We start from the raw sequence: 18,513 nt of genomic DNA, 5'->3' as shown, positions 1-18,513 counted from the left end.
GAACGGAGATGACTCAAGCTCCTCCAGTCATCTCGGGTGCATTGGGAGTCCCACAACTGAGAACCCCCGCCGATCAGCAAGTTAGGTCCTTTCTGGCGGCTAGGGCCTAACTTATTATTACTGGACAACCCCTAAAATCTCTTCTAATCTCTTGCTAGAGTACATTGGACAGAAACTTGCATTGATATCAGATTTCATAGAAGTCTATGGAGAGGAGAGGGGAAAGGAATGAGCAGGCTATGAATGATAGAGCTGAGATCCAGGAGCTATATATTAGTGGAGGGGGCCAGCACAGGGACACCCCTTGTAGAGCACTTACTATAGAATTATTTAAACTATTATCTAACCAAATCAGACCGTACAGTAAATGGAAACCCCTGTTAAGGATTCAGGAATGAGTACTACACAAATATCAGATTATATACTAAAAAATGAGGAGAGATTCTTCTTGGAATGAAAATCACTAGTAACTACTAGCAGTTTAAATGCTCCAGCCAAACAAGTTCCCAAATCTCAAATTTCTGGACGCAAGAGGATTATTGGGGTAAAATGTAGATTATTATTATAACATAGTTATATCTAAAATTGTATACTTTGGGGTTTTTCAAGATTATAAAAAATATTTACTAAGCGAGAAAATAATTTGTATTAGCTGATGTCTGCAGCAGTTATAGGTAAATAGGTATAGGCAATACAAGTCCATGACAAAACCCATGTCCCTCACTCAGCGCCTGTCCCATGTGTATGATGAACTATATGTCCTTATTATGGCTGGAAATAAATCTGAATTACTCCATCTAGTGGTGGTAACTGGATTTATGTATAAAAACACATACGGTATTAGGACTTTAATAAAAAAGCAAATTGTACACACTCCCACAGGTAGACGGTTCTACTGACCCTAGAGTGTATTATCAAGTGGCGTTTTGTGGGAATCTGCCCTTATGTGTTTTGGCCAAACCCCCTCCCACTTACATTTTGTAGTAACACCAAGGGGATTTAAAAAAAAAAACAAAACAAAAAAACAACAACTTTCCTCTAGTTCACCCAGCATTTTGGAACTATACACAGAATAGCATAATAGGGTGTCATAAGACACTTGTGGAAAAAGAAGATTACTCGCCATAATATGTTAAAATACCATCATCAGCAGAAAAAATCCCAAATAAAAGGTGGCAAAAGAGCTGCCCCAAGCTTTATTGTTACTCCTATACACCGGACCTGGAGGGGGCACAGCAGTGAGACCCTTGCCGATCAATCACAAGAACGTGAAATGCTGGACATGCAATGTGTGTCTGACCTCGCATTCAGTGGGGCTTATTTACTAAGCGACGTGCGCTGCACTTTCGTCAGACTGACTTTTTCAGGGATTTCACGTCTGGAACAGGCAACTAACAAGGGTCTGCAGCTGTGTGGGCTTCCATGCGGCAAAAATTAGAGGGCATGCTATCAGAAGATCCGACTCAGCACAGGATTTAACTTGCAAAATGTGTCGCAAGTCCAAGCACTTAAGAGTCCACCTTCTTTTTAGTGGTGCATCTATTGGACCTGAGCGGGGAAGCGACACTTGCAGGATATCGGGCGCACAATCTTAGTGAACCGCGGCAGAGTGCTTTATAGTCCGACAATGCACTTTTGGTGAACTCCAGCGGCCGAGTTAGTAAATGAGCCCCAGTGTGTATGAGAGCAGCAGAAATACCCGGGCACTGTGCCCAATCTTCCCATAAACACCAGATTGTGGGGGTCCGTTCTTATGACTGGTGGGGGGGGGGGGGGGACAATAAACCTTAGGATTACCCCCTTGAAGGGAACCTGTCACCACATTTGCACATATACAGCGAGTGACAGGTTCCCACAGTGCTCCATTAACTTTATACACTTTCCTTGCATACAGTCAAATCTAGAGGGGGCATATCCTCCCCAGGCTGAATCCAGCAGCATCTTCTTAGCATTCAACAATGTCATGTGACCAGTGACATCTCAGGTCCTTTAGCCTCCTAACATTAGCAAACTGTACCCCATGCAAATACCTGATCACATAATGTTATGCAGCCTGCATGGACTTTTACGCCTCCCCATCCTCCAAGGATGTGATTTCATATGATTAGATACATGCATGGGGTACAGTTTGCTAGTGTAAGGAGGCTATAGGACCTGAAATGATGTTAGCCAGAGGAGGCCCCACCCCCTCAATACCATCTAGATTTGGTTGCATGCAAGGCAAGTTTATAAAGGTGAATTGTAGGGATCTGAGATAAACAATCTTTAGCTAAAAGAAGGGTGTCAGTTATTTAACATGCGAACCTGCCACTAGTTGTATTTGTGAAAATGTGGCGACAGGTTCTCTTTAAAGCTTTATATTTCCAATTTTCAAAATTTGGTTTAACTTGTTGAGGACATAGGACAAAATAGATCAATAGTCTGACAAAGTGCTCCATGTCTGCTGTGTACGGTGGCCTATTAGGCCCAGTCCAAAACTGGATCTATGAGGCAAATTGTCAGTAAAAGACAGTTACAATACATTGCAGCAATGTACACTCACCGGCCACTTTATTAGGTACACCTGTCCAACTGCTCGTTAACACTTAATTTCTAATCAGCCAATCACATGGCGGCAACTCTGTCTTGACCATGTCTACATGCACCATCTCCTGCAGTTCAAACCGAGCATCAGTATGGGGAAGAAAGGTGATTTGAGGCCTTTGAACGTGGCATGGTTGTTGGTGCCAGAAGGGCTGGTCTGAGTATTTCAGAAACTGCTGATCTACTGGGATTTTCACGCACAACCATCTCTAGGGTTTACAGAGAATGGTCCGAAAAAGAAAAAACATCCAGTGAGCGGCAGTCTGTGGGCGGAAATGCCTTGTTGATGCCAGAGGTCAGAGGAGAATGGGCAGACTGGTTTGAGCTGATAGAAAGGCAACAGTGACTCAAATCGCCACCTGTTACAACCAAGGTAGGCAGAAGAGCATCTCTGAACGCACAGTGCGTCGAACTTTGAGGCAGATGGGCTACAGCAGCAGAAGACCACACCGGGTGCCACTCCTTTCAGCTAAGAACAGGAAACTGAGGCTACAATTTGCACAAGCTCATCGAAATTGGACAGTAGAAGATTGGAAAAATGTTGCCTGGTCTGATGAGTCTCAATTTCTGCTGCGGCATTCGGATGGTAGGGTCAGAATTTGGCGTCAACAACATGGATCCATCCTGCCTTGTATCAACGGTTCAGGCAGGTGGTGGTGGTGTCATGGTGTGGGGAATATTTTCTTGGCACTCTTTGGGCCCCTTGGTACCAATTGAGCATCGTTGCAACGCCACAGCCTACCTGAGTATTGTTGCTGACCATGTCCATCCCTTTATGACCACAATGTACCCTGTAACATCTGATGGCTACTTTCAGCAGGATAATGCGCCATGTCATAAAGCTGGAATCATCTCAGACTGGTTTCTTGAACATGACAATGAGTTCACTGTACTCAAATTGCCTCCACAGTCACCAGATCTCAATCCAATAGAGCATCTTTGGGATGTGGTGGAACGGGAGATTCCCCTCATGGATGTGCAGCCGACAAATCTGCGGCAACTGTGTGATGCCATCATGTCAATATGGACCAAAATCTCTGAGGAATGCTTCCAGCACCTTGTTGAATCTATGCCACGAAGAATTGAGGCAGTTCTGAATGCAAAAGGGGGTCTAACCCGTTACTAGCATGGTGTACCTAATAAAGTGGCCGGTGAGTGTATCTTATGAGGGCTCACGGTGTCCCTAGTGTAAGTCCCCTAATGGGACAGTAAAAAAAAAAAAGTTTTTTTTAGTGCTTACTACCTCCCAAAAATATATAACGGAAAGTTATCAAGAAGTCAGATGTACCCTATAATATTATCAATCTAACATTTCCCCGCTATAAATAAATTGAGGAGTAAACATACTATAGCTCTTAGAACATGGAGACACATAGGCAAAAGCGGTTTCCTTAAAAAGGGTTTTAAACAGGGTCAGAGGTTACCCTTGACCTGTGGATTTTATGGGGCTGCTTGATGAGGACACATTGGTTCTCACCAATTCACAGATTGGATGAACTAAAACAAATGTTTATTTAGTACAAAGGTGAAAGGTGATGTTACCATTTCACTGGTAGTTGGCTCAGGTTTCATGGTGGTTACACACAATACAACAACAACTACTCCCAATATACAAACCTCAATATGCACAAAATATGCTAAACTGTACCAAAAAATAACACTTCAGAATTCTGGTGAAGTCGTACCAGTTTATAGCTTTACCCCTTTGTGTCTAAGCCATTGTAGACCTTCAGGACCAGGCCTGATTGTTAAAACTTGCCCTGTGTCATTATAGGTGGTTATACCTTGGTAACGCTATAACATATCCAAAGGATGTTGAGATTGTTTTTTCGTCACACATTGTACTTCAAAGTGATAGAAAAATGTTGATGATATCTTTTGTGTTTAGTTACGAAAAAAAAAGGAAATTTGGCAAAAATTTTAGAAATTCATTTTCAAAGTTTAAAATGTTGTGCTTTTCAGGCAGATAGTTATAAAGTTTCTTGGGTGCTGCGACTCATATTTCCCAAATGTCTGCTTTATATCAGTGTGGGCTTATTATGCATCTTCTCTCTTATTTAGGTTGTCAGGAGGTTCAGAATTTTTGGTGCAATTTTTCTCATTTTTATGAAAAATGCCAAAACTCTTATTTAGAGGCACCTGCTCAGGTTAAAGTGACGTTGAGAGGCCTAAATGGCAGTAAAACCTCAAAAATTATGCCATTTTAGGAACTACACCCTTCAAGGTGTGAAAAATTAATGTTAAGAAGTTTGTTAACCCTGATCAATCCTACCATATACTATCATACCACAGTATGGCAGTGTATGGGGATATTTATCCTCATACATTACAATGGGCAACTTTTGAACTCTTTTACTTATCAAAGCGATTATAAGATTGTTTCTCATCACATTTATCAATGCAAAAATGAATAAAAAATTCAGAATTTTGAAAAATGTGCCATTTTCAAAATCCAAAATCATCGTGTTTTTATAGAAAGATAATAGAAAAGCAGATCCAGAGCCAGAGGGGGCACACACCAGCACACAAGTGTGACTGGTTTACAAAACTTCATCCTGGTGGTCTTAAAAACAAAAATGACGGGGAATGTTGAAATCCAAGGGAAGATCCTGCACTTCCTGAAAACTACTTTCGGAGGAATGTTATGCGGCCCTCCTATACATTATATCCCCAACAGGTCAGCAAAATAAGAATCTAACGTGTACAACCTTGTAATTTATCTCAATAATAAAGGTGAACGTCCAGTATGGAATGTGCATGTAATGAAGGAGACACAGGGCTGAGGATTTACACAGATCCCATTTATTGCATTACTCAGTGCATGCCTGTGTGCGTCATAGTCCAATGTCATACATATCCAGTTAATGCCCTTACCCTCCAAGTCATGTACACAATAAATGGTCTATCACCCTGCTCAGTGATCTCCTGTTATACAGCATAGCTACTATCTTAAGTTAATAAGGTTATAATAAATCACATGGAAAGTATCGGAAAAATACACTGAAATCTGCACGTGGGACGTGTAAATCGGTTACATATAAAATTAGAGACGGAAAGCATCAGTCTAGACATATCCAGTGGTATACACGTAGCCTACGCCTGCCTGGTGGATACTGGCCCAGTCCTCGGGGACGTGCGGTGCCTGCCTAGCAGACATTACAACCCGGCAAAGCCATCGCCAGCCAGTGTCATCCCCCGGTTGGAATCTCTGTCATGCTTTTGGCATCGTTATAACAAGAGAACATAATAAATCCTATAATTTAAGTGCATCTTGTCCATTTTTTCTGCATTATCTCAAAATATAACCTGAGATGAATTTAAAACAATAAAAAAAGGACGTATTTTACTGCAACCACATGAAGCCCCTCTAGTCCCAGACTACAGAGCAGTCAATGCTTAGAGAGGAAGCACAGGAACGGGCCAACAGTACTTTCCCTTAGTCCTTAAGACCAGAGCAAACTACGGGATAAGATCTTTCACTCCTTCTTGGAAACTGCCAAGAAAAACTGAGGAATTGATTTTTGCAGAGTGATCAGATCGGCTGATTTGCACCTCATGGAGGACTTTCATTGTACCTTTGTACAGTAGTGTTAATAATTACATTAACTTATTAGACTCCAATTACTTAAAATTAGTCAAAAATCTGCTAAGAAAAAGAAAACTAGGTCATAGTTTTATTTTTCCTTGAGTCGGTTCTCGGCTATGTTACTTTAAGATCCAAACTCAATGGTTTCTTCAGTAATTGGCTTGAACTCGTAGTTGCCGCGTCCATCCATGTGGAGGTAGTACTGCAAGAAGAAGAGACATATCCATAAGGGCAACATACACATAGCTCTTACTGATACTAGCATCTGCAGCCTTCAATCATGGATTAGAATCAGGGCAGGACAACCATCTTTCCGGCGGAAACTTCCAAGGAAATCACCAAGGGTCTGGCTTCCCATCCGGCTTTGGGCAAGAGACGATTTTACTGGCAATAAGACATGACCCTACAATGGCTGCTGCACAGGAACACAGCAGAACATCTATATGAATGACTCGCTGAGTAAGTAAAATACATGGACAATCTGAATTGTTGTGGACCTAATGGAATATTCAGGCCTATGTGTATTCCGGTAGTGGCAAATTTAAAAAAAAATGTTTTTAAGAGGTAGCTGCCTCTATCCACATGCCTAAGGCCAGTTGTGGACAAACCCAAGGAAACTCACCTGTATGTTCAGTTCAATCCTACAAACTGCACAAAAATACTGTATAAACTGTTACAGTGCCAGCGAGGCTGTGTGGTCAGCAGACAGGGAGTCCTTGCATCATATTTCTGTAAGATGCAAGGACTCCTGTCCTGTGCAATGTGTACAATCTGTGGGATCGGACCAGGATATTGCCTAAATACTATAGAGTTGCAATACCAGAGGATGTGGGACATGCATCTTTATTTTTACTTTTTTCTTTCCTTTCTGCACATTTTTAGATTTGTTGCTCCTTTGGGGAGTATATGCACCTACGCCAGGGTGTTAAAAAGTTTGGTGGTGTGTGTTTCTGTGTTACAAAAGTGTCTTTGCAAGACCAAGACAGGGCCTTCTAGGAGCAAATTGAAGTACAACAGACCCTTACTTGGTTCCTTGAACTCACAACACCATATGTTCTTATGCATCACAGACTGAAATACATAAGAAATACAGTGATGCACCCCTTAACACCCCAGCTGACGTGCTGTATATAATGATGTTATTTATATACAAAGTGGATTTTGCCACTATGGGCACTATGATCTGACATTGATCTATAATCCTTCCTAACGTTGTGTACTTAAATTTATATATTGTGGACCAGGACCACCACCATTGCTTGTGAATTTGGTCTTCAAGACCTATTAAGAATTAATATTGACATGATATGCTTGTAATTTTGCATTTAATAAAAATGGTCTATACTTGGCAATAATGTGATGTGTATTATCTTTTGAGTTTGGGTTATAAGATACCATTTTGTAGGGAATAATACAATACTAGTGCCCCAATGAATGCAGAACTGTGGCCTCCTATCAGAAAAGTTGTGAAAATCAGACCCCAACCAATATCAAATTGATTTGCCTATGATACAGGGTGGACCATCAACCTTATAGCCCTTGTGAACCCCTCTAGCAGACTCCATTATTATTCTGCTTTCCCTTTCAAAATGGAAAATGTATATCAACCAACAGATCCATAAATTGTAGAATTGTAAAGATTGTTTTAAAGAGTCCATCTCATCCCGGTCTCATTCTGTGGCTCCATGTGACCGGCCGATTCTGTCGATGAAAGCCGTGGCCAGCCATTAGTACCTCTATTCAAATACATGTGAATGGCAGCCACTCATGCTTCACATGGACAGATCACAGCTTTATATGATGGGTTGAGGGACAATTTCACTGTTAAGAAGCGGTGGAGGAATAAGCATTACAGTCTATGGCTATATATTTTGCACATTTGCTATAACTTGTATATACCTCATGGTGTTTCCACAGGGACTTTCTGTGTGACACAGTGAAGAGAGTTATTCCGACCTAGGAAAGAAGGAGATGTGTTTATTACAAACTATAAGATTTTGTGAAAAGATGCAGGATTTAAAGTGCCCTATGTAACCTTATCACTCATGATGTGTATTGAAAGCCAATTGTCTCCCTTTAGCTCATTCCCTGCAATTAGCCACATTTACTAAAATATTTGGAAAATCCCTTTAAATGGAGAAGTGCACCTCTGCTAGTAAGTTGCCAGTCAGAATGAAGCTGCCAGTTAGATTCGATGCCACATGGGGGACATTGTAAATTCTGACAATTATGAGATCATTCCTTCTGAATTGACCATGTCCTCAGTGATGAGGTTATACCTTACATTTATTAATGTACACGTTGTATGACTGTGTCCAGGACACTAGCCTCTGTCTATGTCCACTTACCTTCCTACAGTGGTTGTAAATGTAACCTTCCACATCCACACTGACCGCGCTCGTGCACTCATCCAAGATTGCAAACTGAGGCTTATGGTAAAATAACCGCGCCATCTGAAATGACAAGGACGGTATCCTCATAAAACATTACCTTACAATAATGGACACAAGTAAGCAATAGCTGTCATTCTTCAAATAGCGTCACTTTCAGGGCAGTTCAAGTGACAGAGAATTATACTTTCATCTCTGCAATGTTATAACAGGTCCACATCACCACGAGTCCAGGTGTGCAGTAAAATATAGAGGTACTACTTAGGTCCCATGCACACAGCCGTATGGGGGCCAAGTGATTTGGAGACATGGCACCCAGTGTGCACTCAGTGTCTCACCAAAACTGTGACCTAGTAGGATGGCTGCCGCTGAAAATATAGGAGTTGTCCTATATTTTGCCCCTTTTACTGTGCGGCCGCAGGGCTTTCAATGTAGAGGGGACGGGTGAGGAGCACTCAACCCTCCTCCCTCCTGCACTTACGGCTTGGGCAAGCATTCCTTCATGTGCATGAGGCCTAAGAAGATCAGATCAAATACATTAGGCGATAGATTGTGCCTTATGCATATGGCCACATCTGGGGAGGATGCAAGTCCTGGCTGTGGGTAACCATAATGTTGATTTTGTTTCTCCTACAAAAAAAGGTAGGTAAGTGGTGCTGGTGAAAACGTGAAAATTTGCACGTCGCAACACAACCAACCTGTCCTACAGAAGAGAAGACACAGAAGAAGAAGAAGAGCATTTATAACATACCGCCATTCTTTGCTTCTCTCCACCGCTGAGAACATCCATCCAGTCCTGGACACTATCCCAGCCACCCTCGCGGTCAAGGATCTGCCCCAACTGGACATTATCCAGATAGTCCTTCAGTACCTGTAGGAAAAAGATTAGACACAAAAGATCAATCAAATTAAACAGAGTTAGGCCACTTTTACACTGGTGTTTTTCTCATCTGTGATTCCTGGACTATGACGGAAACCTGACCGAGCCATTGTTTTCTACGGCTGTTTGCAACAAATCCAGTATCCTAGAAAACATTTTTAGGACCTTCTTTCCACCACTGGCTAAAAAAACAAAAAAAAAACAAAAAAAACACACAACTCACAATGGAAACACAAGTGTGAACTGACTCATAGGGGGAGAGAACAGCACAAACATTTATTAGCAATGAATTCTTCTTACCTTATCAGGTATGCCTTTGCGTTTCTGATCTTCTTGTGTGTCCGGATAGATGACTTGGTCTCGTAATGTCCCAAGTGTCATATACGGTCTCTGTGTTAGGAAAATTAGATAAATGTAAAAAAAAAAGTTGACCTTTTTATATCCTTACAATTATCAAAGTATGAAATAATAAATGGGAATGAAACTTTACCTGAGGAACGTAAAATAGCTTTCCCCGTTCAGGTTTGGTAAGAGATCCCCCAAAAAGTGGCCATAACTATTGAAATTAAAAAAAAAAAACAGATTTAGTAAGGATAGTTATATTTTATAATACTAATATTTTAGCATTTATCTCACTACAACTGTTTCATATGACTTATTATTATTACTGTTATTATTGCCTTTTTTAATTTGTATATGTTCTGTAAAGCGCTACAGAATTTGATGGCGCTATATAGGTAAAGATGATTGTTATTACAGACAAGTAAAATATGGGCTTTCAGGAGAAGCACAAGCATCTGTTTGTGTCATGATTCGATAGATCAGACCCCATCATGATTTTACTTTTCCTGTTCCCATAATGGAGAGACATGAAAATGATATTGTTAATGCGAAAACCTCTTAATAATGTCATATACCAAATAAACTAACACTGGTGTTCTGCTAGTTGCCCATCTGCTCTACCTTGAGACTTCTCCATCCATGGAGGACATATGTCTGCACTAAATAACCGACATATCGGATTCCTAATTCACTCCATCAGACACCATAGCCAAGGCTGGTCTGACTATTTTTTTGGCGCAGGTCCATTATAGCTGCACAGAATAGACATGCTGTACCTGGCATCCAGCTGACACACGGACAAAGTATGTCGGACCAAACTTGGCCATATGACTACAGGTCGGGGGGCTACACAGTTATGTTACCGTTAAGAATTTGGGGATTAGGGACTTCAAGTGGTATCAAAATCTAACATGAAAAGAAAGTATTAGTGTAGAAAAGTGTACTAAGAGACGTCTCAACTAGGAGTAAACTCACCTCTCCTAATACACGGAACAGGGAACTCTTTCCACAACCGTTTGGCCCACAGACAAGTACATTGGTACCAGATCTCACCTGTACAAAACAACAAGACACATTCAAACTTTTCCCTATGTCCAAAAATACTATAATAAACAAACCCCCAAAACCAGCAGATAAAGGTGGTCACGCACATTACTGCAGTACAAATACATCACATCCATTACTGCACTATATGTCAATGAATATACAAATAACCTTTCAGGGGGACATTACTTACCTCAAAATTAAGGTCTCGGATTAAAATATCACCATTTGGTGTTGCTAGGGGGACATGTTCAAACCTAATAATACAAAAGATTTACAAACGCATCAGGACTTATGCATGTGTCTTATAACAGAAAAATAACCTATTATAAAATAAAAACAAAAAAAGATATAATGGGGGAAATCTATCAGAAATGTCTGAGAGCAAATTTGTTCTAGTCCCCCATTGGAACCAATCGGAGCTCAGCTTTCATTTTTCCACAGCTGTTTAAAAAATTAAAGCTGAGCTCTGATTGGTATCTCTGGGCAACTAGAACAGTTTTGCCTGATAATTCTGATAAATCTCCCTCAATTTATGTATATGACTATTGCCCCCCTGTACACACTGTAGTACTGCGTAAGATTTCATGCACACAAACGTATAGCATACACCCCGCTGGAAAAGGGGAGCGCTCCTCTTCCCTCCATCCTTCACAGGGAGCCAGGGAGCTGTGCAGCCAGCCATACGTATGGTAAACGATGCTTTAACTTTTTTCCGGCAACAGTATGGTATGGTGACAAGCCATGCACTTCTATGGTGGGCATACGCCAACTGCGGTGTGTACGGTTGGCATATGGCCGCTATATACGCCATGTGCATGGGGCCTAACACTACAGTACACTATGACACCACAGCATAATATTCATACCTTGGTCTGAATTCTGTAACCTAAACCAGCACATATGATTCCTAAAAGCCTCCATAGTTTATAGTAGAGGAATAACCTGCAGTCCTGGTTACCGCTCAGTTACATGCGACCACTAATGTAGAAACTTGCTCAGCTATTCCAGTAACATAATCTGACATTTCCTGCCTGGATTACGACATAGCGGCCTTCCCCATCCTTGGGAAACCATTGTGGTCAATAACATGCCGCGCCGTTCTCCTCATTGCAGCTGTAAGCGGAGATAGGATCTGCTCAAAACCTACTTGATGATGTTGTCAGCGTTGATGACTTTTCCACTTCCAGGGATTAAGGGAATACTGGGGCGATTTTCGGTCTCTGCAATAACAAAGAAATGTGCCATCAATCCAGGCGTCTACACATGTCATGTATCCATTACAACACCGACAAACATTCACCTTTTTCCTGTTGAGAAATCATTGTCCGCTCATATTTCCCTTGATTCAGTTCTTTCAGCACCTGCATGAGCTCTGTGATCCTGGCTGTGAATCTAGAAAGGGAAGATAGGAGTTTAATTCATGCAAAAAGTACCAAACTGGGGGATAAACCAGGGACACTTACTCATAGACCCAGGCATTGTGACTGTGATCATCTTCTTACATTCGTTATCCACGACATATTTTGAAAAAATAATGTATAAATGTATGCTAATGAGCGTTACCAGAGCCCCTCCGTTCTGCAGATTTACCGGCTGTTATATTGAGCAGTACATGTCTCACCCCACCCCCTCCTGCTCTCTCCCTCCCCCCCTTTGCCTGTGTAATCTAACAGCTGCAGGAAGTGGGGGAGGAAAGACCTGTGCTGCTCATTGTAACAGCCTATAAAGCTACAGTACCGAGGGGCTAAATTTAGCAAAATTTAAAAAAAGTTGAAGGAAAGACGCCATGGATATCAAATAAAATAAGATGACCTAAGTCATGGTGCCTGGATCTATTAGTAAGCACTACTTTAGTGCTATGCAGTGAAGAAAGGATAAGGCAGAAACAGTAATAAAACGCTTCTACCTTCTCCCTACGGTCTCCGGCTGCCTGACATTCATAGACCCGTCCTGCTGCCACCAACAGCACGGGAGCAGGAGAAATTGTGGGCGGTCAGTATCAAATTAACAGTCCTAGCACAGAATAGAAATATTTGGAGAAGCATCTTGTCTAATCGGAAATTAAGACTATAGAAAGTGTATGCTGGACAGTCAGGCCGACAAGGTCATTTTCTGGTGCTCGGGGCATCTGCACAAGTCCAATCCTTATTAATGGGCCTCAGGTTTATGCATCCAGACAAAATGCAGTTCCAGCTTTGTGGGCTTAGAAGGTTTTGTCATTAATGATATTTATATATTCATTATGATATTGATATAAATATCACATTGTGGGGATCTCGGCTATGATCCCCAGTTCTGCCAAGTTCCTCTTATCAGATTTATACTTCCGTGTTTTATCCACCATAGTTCCTGATCAGAAACCTTATAGCAGTCCATGGAGTACACAATGAAGCTCTATACTGTGCCCAATTTTTGATCCCTTTAAGATATTGCTATACAATATGTTTGCTTAAAAATCACAGGATGGAACAGAACTTAAACAACCGTGCTGAGAGCATGATGGAAAAGACGATATAGAGAGAAGATGCAGGATTGTGTGGTGGACGGACCAAACACTATCCCTCATTGTACAGATATAACTGATGTCTGGTTGTTCCAAGGGGAGATAGAGACTCCCTGCACAATACAGAACTATGGTGTTTGGACTTCCATCCCTAGAAAAGTGTTCGGTCTATTATGTGTGGCCACCACATGGTCAAATTTCAGGGAGAGGCCACACATGGGGGTTTTAGCCCTAGAACAATCCACAACTTTCCTAGATGTAGGTGGATATGTAGATTACAGCTATCCATTTCTATAGATTATGTATGAGACCGTACCCTGCCAGCCTGGTCATCTCCCGTCCTGCCAGCACAATCCTTCCAAGTGCTTGGGACATCCTCAGCAGCATCCTTCCGCTCTGGTAGTAATCCTTTCGGAGAAAGACAAGCAGTGAGACAGAGGAATAACCACACAGACAGACGGTCTCGAATGAGGACATCACTCACCTCCAGGAGCTCGGCATGGGTGCTGTTCACATGTCGTGGGTGATTGGGTGTGAGGAATGGACGGCTGACAACCAGATAACCGACAACTGTAGCAAGATCTGCAAAAAAAAAAAAATGTATCATGTAAATACCTAAAACATTTCATGGAAGTTTTGGGGTTTTCCAGCCCCAAACTCTAAATAACTCTAAATTCATAGGGGAAATCATCACTGGGTGCTGTGGCTGTGGTCTTATTTTACTGGTTCAGACAACTTTGGCTACATGCAACACCCTGGTGGGTAATATAACTGGTTACAGCCAAATTGTATATATTGTTATATGTTTGATAACTGGATAGTATTTATCATGTACTGTAATACTATTGACCATCGCCACATCTTTTGTTTTGTGGTTTTTAATGTGTGTTTTTAACCTTGTTTTCTTGATGGCCAATTAATAAAGTTTGTATATTGTTTATAATGAATTGACTATTACGAAGTAAGATTTATTTTTGGATCCTATATACTTCAATTGGTATTGCATGGTGGGAGTGCAACAGGCATATCCCCTACTGCCAAACGAGCACCGATGTAGGATAATGGTCTCCCTGAATGTTTAAGTCTATAGGCATGGAGAGGGACAGTGTAGTGATGGGGGGCAATACTTTATACATTTTGTTTTTCTGGGCGAATTTGACCTTAACACTAGTCACTAAACCAGAAGCTTCATCCATAGGTCTGAATCTGTCTCTTTAGGCCACAATTACACAAGTAACCGACCTCCATTCCAGACTGTATCCTGTACTCTGCCCTCACCACACACTGCTAGGGGAGGGGTGGCCAGCACGAGGAACTAGAGCTCTGCATTTTGGATTATTACATGGGCGTCACTCAAGCACTGGCAGATATGGCTGTGCAGGAGATCCATGAATAAGCAGGACAAAGCTTCAGCTTCTATATTGTCATATAGAAAGAAAATGGCGAGCAGCACAATATGGGCATCATTCTCTTTGTTTTTAAAGGGGGAATCACATAAGAATTTGGTGAAATCATAACTTTATAGTTACACTTTAGGTTTACAGGCATGGAGAGAGCCAGCGCAGCGGCAATGCTTCCTAAGATTTTCAGTAAATGTAGTTTTTGGAGGGTTAAGGCCTGTGACAACTAATTGAATCCATTAATAAAAAGAACGAACACCACCGTATGCAGATAGTTACTTACATTTTGCAATAATGTTGTCTACAAAGCCCATGGAAAATCGGAATAAAATAAATTTATGCAAATGTTCCACCTGTTGGAAACAAAGTAAAAGTAATTGGATGAAGTTTTACTTTCTGCTACCCTGCACCGTACATCAGCAACTGCAAACTTCTGCTGCTTTTGCTACACACATACATTTTCACAATTGGCAAGTTCTAATCTTATGAATTTTATAAACAACAATAACTTTGCAGTTTTATTATGTTTTCTTACCAGTTTGTTAAAAGCGGAGTGGATGGTCAGTTTTTCCCTCTTGTTTCCATTGTAGAAGGCAATTTCTTCACTAAAGGAAAAAAAAAAGTGTAAATTACCTATAGGTGGTAGAGGCTGCCAGTAGCAATAACTTCCTATGCATCACAGGGCTAAGACAGGTTCTCTTGAAAGGGAGATGCTGCAGAGCATAAAACCCCTTTGACAGAGCAAGAGTTCAAATAAAGGAGGTTTCAGATTAAAATACACACCAACCATTACTAATAAAAAAAAACTAAAAACAAAAACACAATTTATCTAGAGATTAACCCATTGAGGCGCATTAAACTCATCACTTGGTTTCTGCACTAGGAGTCGGAGTAATACACCCAGCAAGTGCACAGTGAAGTTATACTATTATATTGTACTATAATATTATTTGTGTATGGAAACATATATAAAGTCCACCCACACAGTACAGACATTATTAAAGCTCATCTTCTCATAAAGGCAACACATTGTCTACCCTGAAGATGGTTAGACTTTTTCACAATAGGGAAACATCAGGCCTCTATAGGGTTAACTAAAACAAAAATACAGCGTTTCTTAGCAACAAAGATGAAGATTACCTATTGGTAATGAGCCGTGAGTTGACGTATCTGTATTCCCCTTCATATCTCTGTTCGGTAATAGTCATTTTACCAATGGGTCTCCTGAGGCGTGTAAGGAAAAGTCCTGAGACAAGCAGATAAGCCATCATGCTCGCTGGCCCCTAAGGAAAGAGGGCACCATGAGTATTAGTGACAGTGACGCACGTGCTACGTGGATAAGACAACAGCACCGGGGGCTACTTACCTGAGCTCCAATGGCACTTGTCAGCTTGAAGATGTACAAGACAATGTCCAAGAATGGCTGAAACACAGAATGATATAAATATAAGACTCGTGGCCAACAATGGGTTAAAACAGCTTATAAACACAGGTCAGATGCTGTGATGCATTTCAGTCCAGATTAACATCCCAGGTTCTCTATTATGGTGGAGAATGATGGAAATTACATAATGATGGTAAACAGAAGCCCTTCCACTTACCAACAACAATAATCCAGAAGACATTGAAGGATCCCTTCCATCACGCTTCTCTTATTAGAACGGAAAAAAACAATGTGTGCTGCTGCGTTACTATCAGCATCTCATTTCCGTTATTCTTTTCCATAAAGGAGAATATCAGAAATCACGAGCAGATATGTAAACCTTGCCTAACCTTGTTATCCTAATAGGTATCCAAGGAGAACAGATGGTCAGTTCCTGGCAGCTTTAGGAGACAACACCAAAAATCTCACCTTCTTTCAGATTACCACAAGGTGGCAGCACTAATCACTTCCCAACTTACTGGTCAGGGAAGAAGGGAGGCAACCTATACATGACTATTCACTGCCAAATACACTTACAGCTCCTTCCTGACAAGTACTACCCTAACAGTAAGCATCTTGCTTTACATGTGTATCCACACCAAAAGAGGCTTTACGCTCACTTTACCAAAACTGCACTTTAAAAATATGCAAATTAGGCCGTAGTGCTTAGGCAGAGCACCTCAGGACACCAAGTCCCAGGACCCAGGAGTGACATAGCCACAGGGGGAAGGATGAGAGAAGGTGCTTGGTGATGGAAGTGTAGCAGGGGGCATTGTTATTGCTGTCCTGAAGTGCTCTGCTAACATCCTCAAAGCACTTCAGTCTCATTTGCATATTTCTAATGTTAATTTTTGGTACGAAGAGGCAGCTAGAAAATAAAAACAAAGGAATGGGGTGGGGCCCTACATTACACAGCAGTTAGTTTCGGTAGGTAAATCGTAGTAACGAATTCCCTTTGAGCACATACATTTCTCTACACTCCACCAAATGGATTGAATACAGTGCTATCATTTCAAAGCAAAAAAAAAGCGTAATACAGCACCATGTCCTATAGAGAAAGTTTGTTGCAAAATACACGTATACAGGGTGATAGGAGAAGTCAATGATGAGGGGGGTAGTCCTGTGTCTCCTGTTCTAATGGAGAAGTCATACATATGCTGTGGCACACCAGTTATCTCTATGGCACTAGATCAGATCCTGTTTTATCCAAACAGGGGCTAGAGGGGTATTCTCAAGAATAGTATGTAGGTCCTCACAACCACAGGGTAGGGTCAAATACATGATAGATGTGTCCCAGCCTCTGTAGATGGGACACAGTGTGCACTCACCTTGCTCAGGTTGGAGTACAGGTCCACCACACTGTTGCAGAATTTCTCCACGTCCTGTGTAAGGAGCTGATCAGCATTTGCTATCCGGTTATCCAGGTTTCCCATTTTATAATAAGTGAAGGATCTTCATACAAATAAAAAAAATGAAAATAAAAACAAAAAAAAAAAAAAAAACATTGCAGCAATTTTGGAAAACCCAATTATAAAGCACCCACATATAACAGGTGGTGATCTATAGTATATAACTGTGTGTTATAGCACGTAGATGGACCCGTACAGGACCGACTCCGGGTAGGTACTTACTTCAGGTACTCATCATAAAGGTACTTGGTCAGGCGCTCCCGGAAACACAACTTCAGCTCATTCAGACCAAATTTTAAGAAGTTATTCACCAGCGAGATCTGCAAACAGGCAACATCATTTTAGGGTGTATTCACATTATGGGACATTTGGTATAGAAATGTTTCCATCATCAGAACGGGGTTAGAAATCCATATGCATCTGCCCAAGCACACCTACATACTACTATTATTTTGGTAGCACAAAGGTACACCAATTCTGACACAAATTGTCTTTCTCTTAAAAAAAAAAAAAAAAAAAAAAAAAAAAAAAGTTCTAAAACCTTTAACTATCCACTGGAGAATTCGGTGGGGATCCTAGTGCTGGTTCATGAAAACAGGGGTCCAATATGTCCCTAAAAGGAATAAAGCACTTGTGTCTGCTGCTCCAGAGCGATGACAGAGATGGGGAGTACAGTAGTGTTATGTGTATTATGTGTTTGTTATTACCGTATATACCCGAGTATAAGCCGACCCGAGTATAAGCCGAGGCCCCTAATTTTATCACCAAAAACTGGGAAACCTATTGACTCGAGTATAAGCCGAGGGTGGGAAATGCATTGGTCACAGACCCCAACAGTATACAGCCTGCCCCCAGTAGTATACAGCCCAGCTTGCCCCCAGTAGTATACAGCCCAGCCCAGCTTGCCCCCAGTAGTATACAGCCAGTCCAGCCTGCCCCCAGTAGTATAC

At 41.4% G+C, this 18,513-nt stretch overlaps 1 protein-coding gene across 2 annotated transcripts in view; it reads right to left on the bottom strand.

Annotated features, from left to right (window-relative positions):
- Nucleotides 1-5,363: 5,363 nt before the first annotated feature.
- ABCD3 (ATP binding cassette subfamily D member 3) overlaps nucleotides 5,364-18,513 on the bottom strand; it is a 31,073-nt gene continuing 17,923 nt past the window's right edge. For both annotated transcript variants that reach the window (XM_072128860.1, XM_072128859.1), the window contains exons 6-23: nucleotides 17,786-17,883; nucleotides 17,483-17,606; nucleotides 16,098-16,154; nucleotides 15,872-16,014; nucleotides 15,267-15,336; nucleotides 15,015-15,084; nucleotides 13,816-13,913; nucleotides 13,648-13,739; nucleotides 12,129-12,220; nucleotides 11,976-12,048; nucleotides 11,019-11,082; nucleotides 10,757-10,834; nucleotides 9,930-9,995; nucleotides 9,740-9,829; nucleotides 9,311-9,430; nucleotides 8,518-8,622; nucleotides 8,069-8,125; nucleotides 5,364-6,371 (exon numbers count right to left, since the gene is read on the bottom strand). In XM_072128860.1, coding sequence (XP_071984961.1) covers nucleotides 6,294-6,371; nucleotides 8,069-8,125; nucleotides 8,518-8,622; nucleotides 9,311-9,430; nucleotides 9,740-9,829; nucleotides 9,930-9,995; nucleotides 10,757-10,834; nucleotides 11,019-11,082; nucleotides 11,976-12,048; nucleotides 12,129-12,220; nucleotides 13,648-13,739; nucleotides 13,816-13,913; nucleotides 15,015-15,084; nucleotides 15,267-15,336; nucleotides 15,872-16,014; nucleotides 16,098-16,154; nucleotides 17,483-17,606; nucleotides 17,786-17,883 — 1,575 coding nt within the window. In that variant the 3' untranslated portion in view covers nucleotides 5,364-6,293. The remainder of the gene's footprint in view (nucleotides 6,372-8,068; nucleotides 8,126-8,517; nucleotides 8,623-9,310; nucleotides 9,431-9,739; nucleotides 9,830-9,929; nucleotides 9,996-10,756; nucleotides 10,835-11,018; nucleotides 11,083-11,975; nucleotides 12,049-12,128; nucleotides 12,221-13,647; nucleotides 13,740-13,815; nucleotides 13,914-15,014; nucleotides 15,085-15,266; nucleotides 15,337-15,871; nucleotides 16,015-16,097; nucleotides 16,155-17,482; nucleotides 17,607-17,785; nucleotides 17,884-18,513) is intronic.

Source organism: Engystomops pustulosus, chromosome 10, assembly GCF_040894005.1.
Source record: "Engystomops pustulosus chromosome 10, aEngPut4.maternal, whole genome shotgun sequence".
Classification (NCBI taxonomy): Eukaryota; Metazoa; Chordata; class Amphibia; order Anura; family Leptodactylidae; genus Engystomops; species Engystomops pustulosus.
This window is presented reverse-complemented; position numbering and strand designations above follow the sequence as displayed.